Source organism: Eucyclogobius newberryi, unplaced genomic scaffold, assembly GCF_026437365.1.
Source record: "Eucyclogobius newberryi isolate DKJ021-1_F unplaced genomic scaffold, fEucNew1.0.hap1 SCAF_237, whole genome shotgun sequence".
In the NCBI taxonomy this organism is placed as follows: Eukaryota; Metazoa; Chordata; class Actinopteri; order Gobiiformes; family Gobiidae; genus Eucyclogobius; species Eucyclogobius newberryi.
In genome coordinates, this window is record NW_027315876.1 from 44,987 (window position 1) to 60,141 (window position 15,155).

The 15,155-nt window shown below is 43.6% G+C and overlaps 1 protein-coding gene across 1 annotated transcript; it reads left to right on the plus strand.

Annotated features, from left to right (window-relative positions):
- Window positions 1-135: 135 nt before the first annotated feature.
- Window positions 136-8,645, plus strand: LOC140372485 (cytochrome P450 2J2-like). The gene is made up of 9 exons (XM_072459581.1): window positions 136-378; window positions 532-694; window positions 782-931; window positions 1,545-1,705; window positions 6,093-6,269; window positions 6,825-6,966; window positions 7,273-7,460; window positions 7,746-7,887; window positions 8,218-8,645. The coding sequence occupies exons 1-9, from the start codon at window positions 196-198 to the stop codon at window positions 8,391-8,393; spliced, it is 1,482 nt and encodes a 493-aa protein (XP_072315682.1). The 5' UTR covers window positions 136-195; the 3' UTR covers window positions 8,394-8,645.
- The last annotated feature ends 6,510 nt before the right edge of the window (window positions 8,646-15,155 follow it).

Below are 15,155 nucleotides of genomic sequence, written 5' to 3' on the forward strand. Positions count from 1 at the left end.
GATTTATAATCCGGAAAATACGGTAATCTGTTTTTGTCCTTATCTAACCCAGGCTTGCAGAGAGTCAGTAAACAGCCCCCACTCCTCTCACTCTCTGGTCTCAAAGGGTTCAACACAATAACAGTATTACATAACCATTCCTGTGTTTGCCTTGGCCTCTGCTCATTTGTTTTGCAGCAACAGAGGAGCAGAGAGATGATTTTCCAAACTATTTTTGAGTGTCTGAATTTTTGGGGTTGGTGCCTTTTGGTTTTTACCATTTTAATTTTGGTTGACCTGGTAAAAAATGGAAGAGCACAGAACTTTCCACCAGGACCACCGGCTGTGCCTTTTCTTGGAAACATCTTCACTAGTTTGGACATAAAATCAATAGACAAGGTAAGCTTAAAGAACGTTATTTTATTTTATTTTTTAATGTGGCAAGCTCCCAAACCAAACACTTCACCTATACAAAAGAAGAGGTCATAAATATAATAAAACTATGTCATTAATGTTATACTGGAACATGACTTACCTTCTGTTCCTCAACAGCTTACTGAGGACTATGGCCCAGTCTTCAGTTTGCGGAGAGGTAGCGATAAAATAGTGTTTGTGTCTGGATACAAGATGGTCAGAGAGGCTCTCGTCAGCCAACTGGACAGCTTCACAGAGCGACCAGAAATTCCTCTATTTCATGTCATTTTCAAAGGAATTGGTCAGTAAACAGTACAATGATAACAGATGATAATTATGATAGTGGTAGGGCTATGTATATTTGATGATAAACCAACTTTGCACACAGGCATAGCTTTGAGTAATGGTTACCTGTGGAAGAAGCAAAGGAAGTTCGCCAGCACCCATCTACGTTATTTTGGAGAAGGACAGAGGACCCAGGAGAAGTACATTGAGGAAGAATGTCATTTCCTGTGTGAGAGCTTCAAAGAAGAGCAAGGTAATTGGATCCCAAGAATAAGTTGCGTTCATGTGACATCATAAGATTCCCTCAGCCCAGAAGGCCAGCTAAAATGAATATTGTTGAAATGCAGGTTTTTGTTGTAATACTATAAGTTCTTAGGTATAGTCACTAAGAGGTTTAACAAGTGTGAATTTACCTTTGAGATATTTAAAGTCCAATGCCATCAATAAGGAAATGTGTGTCTTTCCTGCCATCTGAGGTTATGACATAATTCTAGAACGTGAATGCAACCTAGTGGCAGTATTTTAGATTACAGCTGTTTAGTTCACAGATATCTCTTTTTGACTTTTTCACTCTTAGTCATTTGCAATTTTCCTGGTGAAACCTGGTGAACAAAGTGCAATGTCTTTTCCAACATAAAAACGAAACCTTTTCATTTTACAAATGTCCACGTTTATTTCAGTCATGTCATGTCCTTGACAGTTCAGTCTGTATCATCCATTTCTTTGTGCCTTTTCCCGTCTGCTAAAAGTACATTCCAAAATTATCCATCTGTTGTTTCACTGTAGGAGATCTGAATGTATTTCATGTATTTTATTGTGCATTTCTACTTAAAACTATCTGAAAGACACATGTTATGTCTTTCCAGAGAGACCGTTCAACCCCCAGGCCACCATAACTAATGGTGTGAGCAACATCATCAGTTCTGTGCTGTTTGGACACCGCTTCGAGTACACAGACGACCGCTTCCGTAGGATTCTTCAGCTGGACACCGAGGCTGTTCTTTTGGCTGGCTCTCCAATTGCACAAGCAAGTCTATTACAGCGTGGATTTTAAATCGGGTTAAAAAAAATTAAGGCATGTTTGATGTTATGAAGGGATGGCACGAGACACAACATCGAGATTCAGTTCACAATTTATTTATTCAATTTATCTATGCTTCAGTTTAAAATGGCTTTTGTGTCAAGAAGTGGGTGATATTGTCAAAATGAATATCCTGATAACAATAATCAGAAGATATTGTGACAATCCAACAGAAATGTGCGAAAATGTGTGTTTATATTAGTTGATGATGTTTGAGTATCAGACAAATGTGAAATTACTTCATAATTACCCACAAAAAAGTAGAAATATTCCTTTTACCATTGTTAACATTTATTCAATATATTTTTAAGGAATCCGTTTATGTTGTTGTTGTTGTTGTTGTTGTTGTTGTTTTATGGCGGTTGGCATCCGAGTGTTGCAGACTTTATTCCTCAGACGTTTCGTAGTCCTCAGACTCTGTCGTAGTCCGTAAAAGTACTCCTCCCATTGCTTTGGTGTTACAAAGCCCATGAGGTCATGATGTGTTTTTGTGACTAGAGTAGTTGTTGTGTCAGAGACCAACCGGCCTTATTCCAGGGAGACTCTTCTTCACCTTCCTCGCCCTCTTTGACGTTCGGTGCTTTGGAAGTACAAAGCCCATGAGATCATGGGACGTCTTTGTTGTTTTACAAAGCCCATGAGGTCATGGGACGTCTTTGTCGTTTTATCCTTTAGAAGTCCTTCTTCCATCACTTTGGCGTTTCTAGGCCCATGAAGTCCAAGCGCGTTAGAACATCCTCTTGCTCCTCATCCTCGGCTCAGTCTCCAACACCCCCCACCTCTATAAACGTTTCCCAGCCCTGTGCTACATAAGTAATCAACCACAGCCTGACACAAACCCTGTGACTGGATCGCCAGAACGTTCCGCAGATTGAACTCCCGCCCATTATTCCGAAACCACAAGGCCAACCCGGCCCTTTCCCTATCATAAGCCTCACAGCAAATCAGCACATGCTCGACAGTCTCTGGCACCCGACAGTGACCACACAGACCGGTCGGATGTTTGCCTATCCTACTCAGTGACCAATTGAGTCCAGTATGGCCAATCCTCATGCGGGCGAAGGCCCTTTCCTCCCACGCGTTCCTGCCCATAGACCCGCAAGGACCCACACTACCCTGTATGTGATAGAGATGCCGTCCAGTAACACAGTGGCTCCAAAATTCCTGCCAAAGGCCGACCACATGACTCTTGATAACGGGCTTGATTTCAGACTTGCCCAACTCAACCGCCACATCAATTGATGGCCGCCGAAGGGAACGTTTAGCCAGTGCATCAGCCATTTCGTTACCATCCACCCCCACATGCGCAGGGACCCAAATGAAGGAAACCCTCACATCCTTCCTGGACAGGGAGAGCATCAGACAGAAGATGCCATTCAACACATCCTGTCTGCAATCCGATTTCCCAGATTTAATGCTTTGCAATGCAGAAAGGCTGTCAGAGGCCACCACAATGCCGCAACACTGCAAAGCAGATTCCGCCCATTCCAACGCCAACCGTATCGCTATAAGTTCCGACGTGAAAACAGAAAGGCGATCTGTCAACCTCTTCTTGACCGCTAGCCCCAGGTCAGGCACAAAATAAGCGGCGCCAGTACGCCCACTCTCAGGATCCCTAGACCCGTCGGTATAAATAAACACATCACCTGAGTGCTTATCAATGAGCGCTTGAACGGCAAACTGCGGTGCCCTCCCAGCGACTCCTCTAAGCTTGCCATGCAAGCTAACATCAACAGGAGCCGGGACAAACTTCCACGGAGCTATAGCAGACAAAGCCACCGACGGGCTCACACGCAGATCACCAACCCCCGCAAGCCGCGCCTTCGCATTTTCCTACCTGGCTGAAAATCATACCGCCAGCCTCACTCTGCCCCCCATCAACCCTGAGAAAGTCCCTCACCGGGTGAGAGCTCGTATGACCTTGCACATTCACCCAGTAAGCCAACAGAAGTTCTAGCCTCCGGAGCCGTAACGGCAATTCCCCCAACTCAACCTGCAGCGCCGAGACAGGGGAGGTCCTAAAAGCCCTACAGCAGATGCGCAAGGCCTGGGCTTGCTTCACATCAAGCTTCTTTAAGTTAGTCTCAGCCGCAGACATGTAGGCTATACAGCCATAATCAATAGCCGCCCTCATGACGGCCCGATAAATACCCAGGAGCGACCTTCTGCTGGCCCCCCAGTCCTGGCCGGATAGACAACGAAGCAAGTTATTCACCCTTTTGCATTTACCACTGACCTCATCAATGTGCCGACGCCAACTAAGCCTCTCGTCAAAGGTGACCCCCAAGAACCTCACCTCCCTGACCTGTTCGAGCACCTGCCCATGCAGTCGAAGGGAGACGTCCCTATGCCCATTGAAGAAACAGATCACTTGAGACTTCCGTACGGACAGTTTAAACCCCCACTTCAGGGTCCAATGCTCCACCTGCTGTATTGCCCTTTGCAGTTTCGCCTCGTAAAACCAGAGATTCCTCCCTCTCACCCATAGAGCGCCATCGTCAGCATAAAGGCTCCTCCCAACAGACCCATCCACGTCGTCAAAGATGTTCTTAATCATAACATTGAACAAGATAGGGCTACACACACTCCCCTGCGGGATCCCATTCTCCACCCCATAGACCCCAGAGTAAGCAGCGCCCACTCTGGTTTGGATACGCCGGCCAGACAGAAAGCTCCGGACCCAGTTAAACAGTTTACCCTTCACACCACACTTCCGCCAGCTTAATGAGGAGCCCATCCTTCCAAACCATATTGTACGCCTTCTCCACATCAAAGAGCACCGCAATAACCTTTTCTTTCTGAGCCCTGGCCAGCTGGATATCAGATTCCAAACACAACACGGAATCCATGGTGTTCCTGCCCCTACGGAAACCACTCTGGTGCGCGGGAAGCAAACCCTGACTCTCCAAGAAGTAATCCAACCGCTCGGTAACCATGCGCTCCATCGTTTTCCCGAGCTGCGACGTCAAGGCAATCGGCCTATAACTTGAAGGGTCAGACGCTGGCCTACCCGGCTTCAGAACCGGCACCACCGTAGACTGTTTCCACGCAGATGGAACACAACCTGAATCCCAAACACGGTTGAAAAGACCCAGGACTAGCCCAAGCGTGTCATCAGTCAAATGAGAGAGCATGTCATAGCACACCTCATCTTTACCCGGGGCTGTCTGTTTCGCCTTAGAAAGTGCTCTCCTTAGCTCAAACAAACTAAACGGAAGGTCAAGGTCATCTTGAGTCGAAGGCTGGTGCCCAATCAGCTCAGAATTCTGGGCCAAAGTACTCTCCCTGTAGTGCCTTTCCGCAGGTCAGAGATTGTCAGAGCTGTGCACCGACACAAAGGTGCTGGCCAACAGTTCAGCTTTGTCAACGTCGCTGACTGCTTCAACACCATTCAGTATTAGGACCGGGGTCCCATGACGGCGCTCAACCCCATGCATCCGCTTAATCATCCCCCAAACATCCCCGAGACGCGTTTCTCTCCCAATTTTGGAACAATACCGCCTCCAATAGGCACTCTTGGCCGTTCTCACAGTTTTCCGCACAACAGCGCGGGCCCTCTTGTAGTCAATGAGGGCATCCTCAGTGTGGGCAACCCTTAGCCGGCGAAACGCCGCATTTCTCGCCCTAACAGCATGACCACATGCTTCAGTCCACCACGGCACCCGCTTCCTATGTCCACTACCACCACTCTTAGAAATCGTGCCTACCGCTGACTGCGTGATGAGCGAGACAATTGCACTATTGAGATCATCCACCTGAGTCAATCCTCCTTCCTGCAGAACCCTAGAACCATCATCAGCTTTCCTCAGGAAAGCCCCAATCCGTTTATGTCTTTGTCTAACTGCATTTAAATTTCTAGGGCGGAGTTTAGAGCAGAGACAGAACCAATCACATAAACCCAGAAGTGACGCAAAAAACGCGACACGCTTAACCAGATATTACGTAGCCAATGTCAACAAGGCGTGTTCCGCGTTATCCGTCCCCAAACGTAGAAAATGTCTCCTGAATCGCGATGACGCCCTTCGCATAATCGCATCTAACGCACGTTCATCACGGCGAGTAGAGCGGACTTTCCTGATTGTTTAAACCAAAGCGAGAGCAGAAGTAAACACCGGGTCCGCCATCTTGAATGTTTTGGAACGGGGGGTGAAAAGCTACTTCCGTATCGTCAGTGTGACGCGTAAAAACCTCCGCCTGGGATTGGATAGGTAAATTGAGGATCGACGACTTCAATGGTTAACACGTATTTGTTTATTTATAAGTGTTTAAGTCAAGCCTTAATAAATATTCTTGGTAATAATCGTTGAACACCCACCGTGGTATCTTTCCTCAGTTATATGATGTGTTCCCTGGTCTGATGAAGCACTTACCGGGGCCACATCACACAGTCCACAAGAACTACAATCAGATCCTGGACTTCCTGATGCAAGAAATAAAGAAGCACCAAGAGGAAGTAAACCCGGACGACCCTCGCGACTACATAGACGTTTTCCTGGGAGAGATAGAGAAGGTGAGACAAGCCAAGCTACTGGAACCGACATAGTCTAAAGGCAAAATCACTATTGTTAATCTGAAAATGTTGTGATTTCATTTGATGAATATAGCCGGATAATGGATGTCGTTACTTTAAAGAAGGATCATTGTCAAACATTTATGATAATATCAAAGGTTTCAAGAGCAGACAACGACACAGTCCTGGATTAAAGAGGGATTACATTGGAAATATTGTTTGTAAAATGTAATGATAGCAATGGAAACTATATTTTCAATCTTTAATTGCACAGAATTACCCACCATCTTAATGTTAAACTCGTTTAAATGACCATTCATTCATTCGACCTGTTTCGCATATTTTATTCTATATTGTGTGTGTTATCTTATTTAACGTATTCCATGTTTTATTGTTGGTTTTATTGACATATTATTTTGATATTCTGTACTTGTGTATTCTGTAATCACAGGCTGCCCATGAAAAAGAGAACTACTCTCATTGAGGTCTTCCCCTGTATAAATGAAATTTAAAAATATATATATATTCAAAAGTAAATGTTTTCTTTTTTTTTAGAAAAAGGAGGACCCCCTCGCTGGCTTTAACCTGGACACTTTGCTGGTGTGCACCTTAGACCTAATGGAGGCTGGAACTGAAACAACTGCAACCACTCTGCGCTGGGCCATGGTCCTAATGATGAACTACCCAGAGATACAGGGTTAGTTATCCAAGCTGCAGTTTTGAGAATACTGTTGGGTTTTGAAGGTATAAAGCTTGGGATTGTGTCGTGTCATAGATCTTTTTGTTAGCCTAATGAAAACCAGTGAAACCAGTAGGGATTTATTCACGGCTCTTTTGCTTTCAAGGACTTATGATCACAAAAATAAGCACAGATGAACCCAAACAAATCAGTTTCTGCCCCTAAATAATGTCACTAGTTACACAAATTTAACTAAACTTTAAGTTAGTCAGCCAATGGAAACTGAAACTTAATGTGCATTTCAGCTTTGTCTTTGTCTCTCAGCAAAGGTGCAGGCAGAGATAGATGCTGTGATTGGACAGTCTCGACAGCCCAACCTGACAGACCGGCCCAACATGCCCTACACTGACGCTGTGATCCACGAGGTGCAGAGGTTTGCAAATATTCTGCCCCTGGGATTCCCCAAAATGGCCAGTAAAGACACCACTTTTGGCGGATATTTTATACCCAAGGTAACTAGTGATTGTGTTAAGTTTCTAAATTACAACCTTTATAGGTGTTGAGAGCCCTTTTTTGCAAGTACAAATTAAAAATCACAGACAGTACATTCAGACCAGCTCATTAGTTAATTCACATGAAACAAGTCACCATTTCAGTTAGCTCGTGCAGGTCTTTGCAGTGGGAGAAGTGAGTCAAGAACCAAGACAAAAATAATGGTTAATAAATGCTGTTAGAAAATTGGATATTTGTTCATTTTTCTTTCCAACTTTTCTAAAACTGTTAATGGTCTATTTCAGGGCACTGCCATAGCCTCAAATCTTTCATCTGTGCTGTTTGACAAGAATGAATGGGAGACGCCCGATGTGTTTAACCCTGGGCACTTCCTGGATGTAGAAGGACGTTTCCGGAGAAGAGATGCATTTCTGCCATTTTCTGCAGGTTAGTGTTACACACAATAAGTCTTTAAGTCAAAACAACACAGTTTTTGTAATAAATGCTGCTAGCCTCCTGCCCATGTCTGAGATGTGAAAGTGAAAATAAGTCTACTGTTGGTAAACATATCTCCACTTCCACTGGTGGGAAGGAGGTCAAGAAAAGCTGAGGAGACTGCTATGAAAGACAGTTGCAGAAAGCTGTACAAATAATTGCCAGAGGAAGAATTGGTTGAGAGGCAAAGGGAGGCTGTGGTTGGCTAATAGTTAAAAGGGTATAGAAACATAAGCCTTTATAATTATAATTGATTGTTTAAGGTGCATCATCTTTCTGCAGGTAAGCGTGCGTGTTTGGGGGAGTACCTCGCAAAGATGCAGCTGTTCCTGTTCTTTGCGGCTATCTTGCAGCGCTTCACTTTGACTGCGCCTCCAGGAGAGATGCCCAGTCTGGTTGGGGTCCAGGGGTTCACAATCTCCCCTGAACAGTTTCGGATGATGGCCGTACCGCGCTAAACTTGGAAATAGATATTGAAAATGTATTACATCAATGCCTACGATAATAAAGTCAAAACAACACTCAACATGACCAAGTACCTGTAAAACAAAGACTTTCTTCATTCAGAATGAACTTTCCAACTATTTTAAACAGAGACGTTCCTACCTCAGCCATATATAGAGTTTGAATCTTCTTGTGCTGCGGTAGATAAAGGCATTTCTGTTTCTTTGCTAAAACATGACTTCATTATTGAACATTTGTTACAAATTATCACAAATAATCTGGTTTAATAATCATACATATGCTTACCTTAGTTTACGTTTAAACCTTGGTTTAGTTTGTTTTGTATTCTTTGCAGCACTTTGGAGACTTTGTGTTGACAAAATGTACTATACATAAATAAAGGCAAGGCAAGTTTATTTGTAGAGCACATTTCATACACAAGGCAATTCAAAGTGCTTCACACAATAAGTTACAGACCAATGAAGGGGAAACCAAATAAATCAACTTTACTATATTTTATTACCAACTATATCAACTTTACGAGACTGTATTAAACTATATTTTGATATACGCTGAAATTATGAAGGGTTTACCTCTTACACGCACAAGCGGACACATATCCCATTGTTCCTCTAAGCCACTCTCTGATGAGGAAGACACCTGTGCAGGAGAAGCTGCAGACGAGCTCAAGGTCAACTGTGTGTGAAACGACAGCGAGTGGAAAAATACAGAGAAGACCAATGAGGCGTTACTTCATAATACGCCCCATATTGAAATGTTATAAAATGTTCAGTGCAAGGTTTTTTGGCACGTCCGGACCGCCCGTGTAAGTTGCCGTCACATTCGATAGGGACAGATGGTAAGCGCTCTGATTACCTGTATTAGAATTGTACTGGCAGGGATTAAACATTTGATTCATTCTAACTATTCTGATTTGACCGACAACCTAACCAGCGAGTGTTCTAACCCACTCCCCAAGCACCTGCTCTGCTGCTGCACTTGGACACCGGCACAATGGGCTATTGTGTCCAGCAGAAGGATTTACATGTTCAATTGTAATTGTGTTTAAATCGTAATAAATTTAAAGGTACAGAGTACCACCTCAAAATAGTCCCAGACCCGTCTTTTAGTATTTAAAATGTCAAAAATAGGTCACAGAATAGTCTGTCTGCCAGTTAACAATTAAATCACAAACAGTTTAAGAAATAAAATCGAAGAGCGCAAAGAAAAATCCTTTCAGTCATATGCACAGCTAAACAAAACTGTTTTTAGCTTAGATTTGAACATTGCCAACGAAGCCTGTCTCACATCTTTAGGAAGACTATTCCAGATTTTAGCTGCATAAAACTGAAACGCACATTCCCCATGTTTAGTCCTGACTCTGGCACCAGCAGGAGGCCGGTCTATGTTTAGTCCTGACTCTGACACCAGCAGGAGGCCGGTCCATGTTTAGTCCTGACTCTGGTACCAGCAGGAGGCCAGTACCTGAAGTCCTCAGAGTCCGAGATGGTTCATATGGCACTAACATGCCCAAGATGTACTTTGGTGCTAGGCCATGGAGAGACTTGTATACAAGCAGAGTTGCTTTAAAGTCTATTCTCAGCTAGTGCAGAGACCTGAGAACAGGACTAATGTGATGGTACTTCCTGGTTCTGGATGTACTGCAGCTGTTTTACAGCTCGTTTGGAGAGGCCAGTGAGCAGGCCGTTACAGTAGTCTAATCTACTGGAGACAAATGGATAAGTCTCTCCAAATCTGGTTTAGACACTATATTTTTTTATATTGGCAATGTTTTAGATGGTAAAAAGCTGCTGATGTTATTGATTTGATGTGGCTTTATTACCCCAAGCTTTCTATCTTGGTTTGTAGGCCAAAGACGATGATTTCAGTCTTGTCTGAGTTCAGCTGGAGAAAGTTGTTTTGCATCCACACACTGATCTGTTGGGTGCAGTGACAGAGTGAATCCACTGGTCCAAATTCACCTGCCAACAGTGAAACATAGATCTGAGTGTCGTCTGCATAATTGTGATAGGACACATTTCCACTGCTTATAAACTGACCTAACGGCAGCATGTAGAGGTTGAACAGAAGGGGTCCCAGCACTGACCCTTGGGGCACCCCACAGGTTAGGGCAGTCCTTCTCAAATAGTGGGGCGCGCCCTCCTGGGGGGTGCAGTGTGATAACTGGGGGGGCGCGTGTGACCCCATTTTTAATTTTCTAATGGCCCATTCACTCTGCGGCGTCAAAGCGTCCAGTTTACATTCAAAGTCTATGTGGACGTGTGTTTTTGCGGCGCGAATCCTGCATTTTGAGCGTTGGACGCAACACGTCGGGGGCGCTTGAGCGTCGGGATGCTTTGGACGCGCCACCAGAGCGGCCAGATTTTGGAATCTGGCTCAGCGTGTCAACAAGACTGAATAAACGCGTTGAACGACCGGTTTGTTACACACGGAGGTCAGTCAGCGTGAGTAGCTTTTTTATTGCATTTTTTATCTTAGGCAAAGCAAGGGGCCCCACCACTGACGGCGCTGGAGCGCAAAGCAGCTCAGTGCGAGCCCAAAGTGGAGCCACGGAACGCACAAGCTCAAAGGAGGAGAGGGAGAGGGAGGGAAAGAGAGAGGAGGAGACAGGTAGTTCCAGAGCGTAATCTTACCTGAAAATGCTTTTTTCTTCTTCACAAATCTGTTTCTTGTTGGCTTGAGCCAAAGGAAAGTGACTTTCTCAAGTTTCAAGCCCCTCACCCGAGATGATCTCACTAATAAATTATATAATGCTTAAAAGAGCTACAATGAGGGGGCAATAAGCATACATTTATATTATTTAATCCATTTGTGCCCTTTTTACTTTCAAATTAATACGCTGTATTAAAAAGTAGGGAAATTAATTGTTATTAAAAAAAAACACAATATAAATGTTTCCTTACTTTTTTCTGATGATTGTGAATAATTGTAAAATTGTGATATTTCTCTTCATGATAATCGTGACTAAAATGAGTATTGTGACATCCCTAATAATGAAACAAACAAAAGTCACCCAAAAGCTAATAAGACGAGGAAATATGAGGAAGCGTATGCAGCACTTGGCTTCACTGTGACTGAGGTGGAGACGAGGAAAGACCACCGTGTCTACTGTGTCTTACAATGTTGGCAGTGACAGCATGAAGCCAAATAAATTACACATCAATAAAACACACACTTTGTTTCGCAAACATATCGGGGGTGCGGCATTTATACGCTCACCGTATTTATAGTCGCGGCGGAGAGTAGGGGGGGCCAAGTGTTTTCTTCTTCCTAGGGGGGGGCTTATCAGAAATAATTGAGAAACACTGGGTTAGGGGCATGTGGTCTGAGACACAGACACATTTCAACAAAGTGCTTCCTGTCTTCCAGATAGGACCTTAACCAGTTTAGGGCAGTGCCACTGATGCCCACCCAGTCATCTAGTCTCTGTAAGAGGATCTCATGATCTACTGTTTCAAAAGCAGCACTCAGATCTAACAGAATTAAGGCTGTGGCTTTGCCCGTGTCTATGTTCACTATCGGCAGGTGACTATGGACCAGTAGATTCACTCTGTCACTGCATCCAACAGATCAGTGTGTGGATGCAAAACAACTTTCTCCAGCTGAACTCAGACAAGACTGAAATAATCGTTTTTGGCCCACAGAAACAAAGAGAAAGTGTTAGCGGTCACCTCCAGAGTCTCGCTCTAAAACCTACAAACCAAATTAGAAATCTGGGGGTAATAATGGACTCAGACTTGAACTTTAATAGCCCCGTCAAATCAATAACATCAGCAGCTTTTTACCATCTAAAAAACATTGCCAAAATCAAAAATATACTGTCAAAACCAGATTTAGAGAGACTTATCCACGCGTTTGTCTCCAGTAGATTAGACTACTGTAACGGCCTGCTCACTGGTCTCTCCAAACGAGCTGTAAAACAGCTGCAGTACATCCAGAATGCTGCTGCTCGGGTCCAGACCAGAACCAGGAAGTACCATCACATTAGTCCTGTTCTCAGGTCTCTGCACTGGCTCCCTGTGGCTCAGAGAATAGACTTTAAAGCAGCTCTGCTTGTGTACAAGTCTCTCCATGGCCCAGCACCAAAGTACATCTTGGATATGTTAGTGCCATATGAACCATCTCGGACTCTGAGGACCTCAGGGACCGGCCTCCTGCTGGTGCCCAGAGTCAGGACAAAACATGGGGAATCTGCGTTTCAGTTTTATGCAGCTAAAATCTGGAACAGTCTTCCTGAAGATGTGAGACAGGCTTCTACTCTGACAATGTTCAAATCTAAGCTAAAAACAGTTTTGTTTAGCTGCGCATATGACTGAAAGGATTTTTTCTTTGCACTCTTCTCTTTTGTTTGTGATTTTATTAGTTTAGAAAATCAGTTGGATTGATAATTTTTAATTTAGTTAATTTTATTGTATTTCTGTAATTTCTTTGTGATTTGAATGCATTTTTCCTGCTGTGTGAAGCACTTTGAATTGCCTTGTGTATGAAATGTGCTCTACAAATAAACTTGCCTTGCCTTGCCTATGTTCAGGAGGATGTCACTTGTCACCTTGACAAGAGCAGTCTCAGTGCTGTGATGAGGTCTAAAACCTGACTGAAAAACATCAAATTAGTTGCTTATTAAGAGAAAATCTGTGAGCTGTTGGTAAACAACCTTTTCAGGACTTTGCCCCAAAATGGCAGATTAGAGATGGGCCGGTAATTATTAACTATGTGAGTAAATGGTGCTAACAAACTGTTCAGCACAGACTTTAGAAATCTGGTGGGTAACACATCGAGGCAGCATGTATATGAACTCACACTGGTGACGATCTCTTTGACAGTTTTGTCAGTTACAGGTGCAAAGTGAGTTAGCATTGTGGTATTTATAGCATTTTTAAAGCCCTGAACTTTGTCATTAAAGAATAATGCAAACTCACTACACTTGGATGTGGAAATGAGTTCTAACGGCAGCTGAGCTGGAGGGTTTGTAAATCTGTTTACTGTGGCAAACAGGACACGCGAGTTTTCAAATGCTTTAATGCTTCAAAAAATTTCAGAATTCTTTTCCTAGTTCTACATAAAATTAGGTTGTATATGTTCAACTTCTCTCTGTAAATCTCTTCATAGGGCCAATGCTGTCCAGAACATTCAAAACTCTAGATGTAACAGAGTTCAACAAATCATTTACATTAGAACATGAGACATTTTCAAAGTTTATCATTTCCATAAACAGTGTCATCATTTATGTGTCTCCTCCGAACAACTGCAGGACCAGCCTCTGAACAGCTGCAGGACCAGCCTCTGAACAGCTAAAGGACCAGCCTCTGAACAGCTGCAGGACCAGCCGGTGGTTTGGGAAAAACAGACAGGTCAAAGAAGACACAGAAATGATCAGACAGAGCAACATCGACCACATTGACATTTGAAATATTTACCCCCTTTGTAATTATGAGATCTAGAGTGTGCCTTCTGCTGTGGGTGGGGCCACTCTGCTGTGGGTGGGGCCACTCACATGCTGAGTAAGACTGAAGGTTTCAAGGACAGCATCAAGCCCTTTAGCGTTTCTGTCACAAATATTATCAACATGCACATTGAAATCACCTGTAATGACCAAACCATCAAAGTCTGTGCATACGACTGAAAGTATCTCAGTAAAATTATCAAAACGTTGGCAGTGCTGGGGAGGCTTGTATAAAACAATGAAGAGAATGGATGGAGACCGTTTTAGCTCCATTTTAAAGGATACATACTCAAATGATGAAAACACCCCAAAAGGCAACCTGCGGGTCATTATTTCATCTCTAAAGACAGCACAGACTCCACCCCCTTTCCCCCCCGTGTTTCAGATTCAAACTTAAAGTTAAGTGGAGCAGATTCTATTAGAACTACATTCCCTGTGTTTTTGTCAAGCCATGTTTCAGTTAAAAACATAAAATCAAGATTATAAGAAGAAATACAATTATTATTTAAGAGTGATTTGTTTCATAAGGATCTGACATTTAGCACAGCAAGTTTCAGACTAGCTTCAGTGGGACTTGGCATTATCCATGGGAGATACCAGGTGAAAGGCGAGGGGGGATAGGTGGTGGGGCTTTTGTTAATGTAGTCGGCTTGTGTGGAGAATAGTTGATAAGTATTGACATAACTCTTGATCTTGCTATATTGGGCATGAGTGGAGTCATCTTAAGGCCTGATTTGATCAGACATTCAAGATGGCTGGGAAGGCCCCTGGGTTGAGGGTAGAGATGAGAAGGAGTGAGGAATCTTTAGTGGGAGTAGATGTTGCAGGGGGGACCCAGGGTTGCTCTGAAGGCAGGGGCGATGACAGGGAGGTTGTCGGGCCTGTCACAGAAGGGTCCAAGGCCTTTGAAGATGGTTGTGGTGCTGTTGCTGATGAGCCCTTCGCTAAAGTTGGATTGGATTGTAAGTCAATCAACCAGAAAGCATACTCTGTGAGAATCTGTCTTCATATGAAAGTTTTTGTCTGTGTGAAACATCTTAAGGAGGTCACTGTCCTAGTTGAGAGCACAGACAAAAACATGCTGACCAAAATTGTGCAACAAATCATTTGATCACATTTTAATGTCAAAAATGTAGAAACATTATCAGTTTATTTTCCATTTCATACTTCAAATGCATTTGAGGGAAACCCCTTTTCATGTTTGTGTCAATGACAAATACAGTTCTTCAGGGTTTTGTCATTTTTTACAAATGTGGCATGTGGCTGCCATAGCAACACTTGACTAGTGACGTCAGTAATGGTTGGAACAAAA

Bases quoted from the DNA above. Each gene is read 5' to 3' on its own strand.
- LOC140372485 (XM_072459581.1), top strand. From the start codon at position 196: ATGATTTTCCAAACTATTTTTGAGTGTCTGAATTTTTGGGGTTGGTGC. The intron at 379-531 runs GTAAGCTTAAAG...GTTCCTCAACAG, and splicing joins ACATAAAATCAATAGACAAG to CTTACTGAGGACTATGGCCC. The intron at 1,706-6,092 runs GCAAGTCTATTA...ATCTTTCCTCAG, and splicing joins CTGGCTCTCCAATTGCACAA to TTATATGATGTGTTCCCTGG.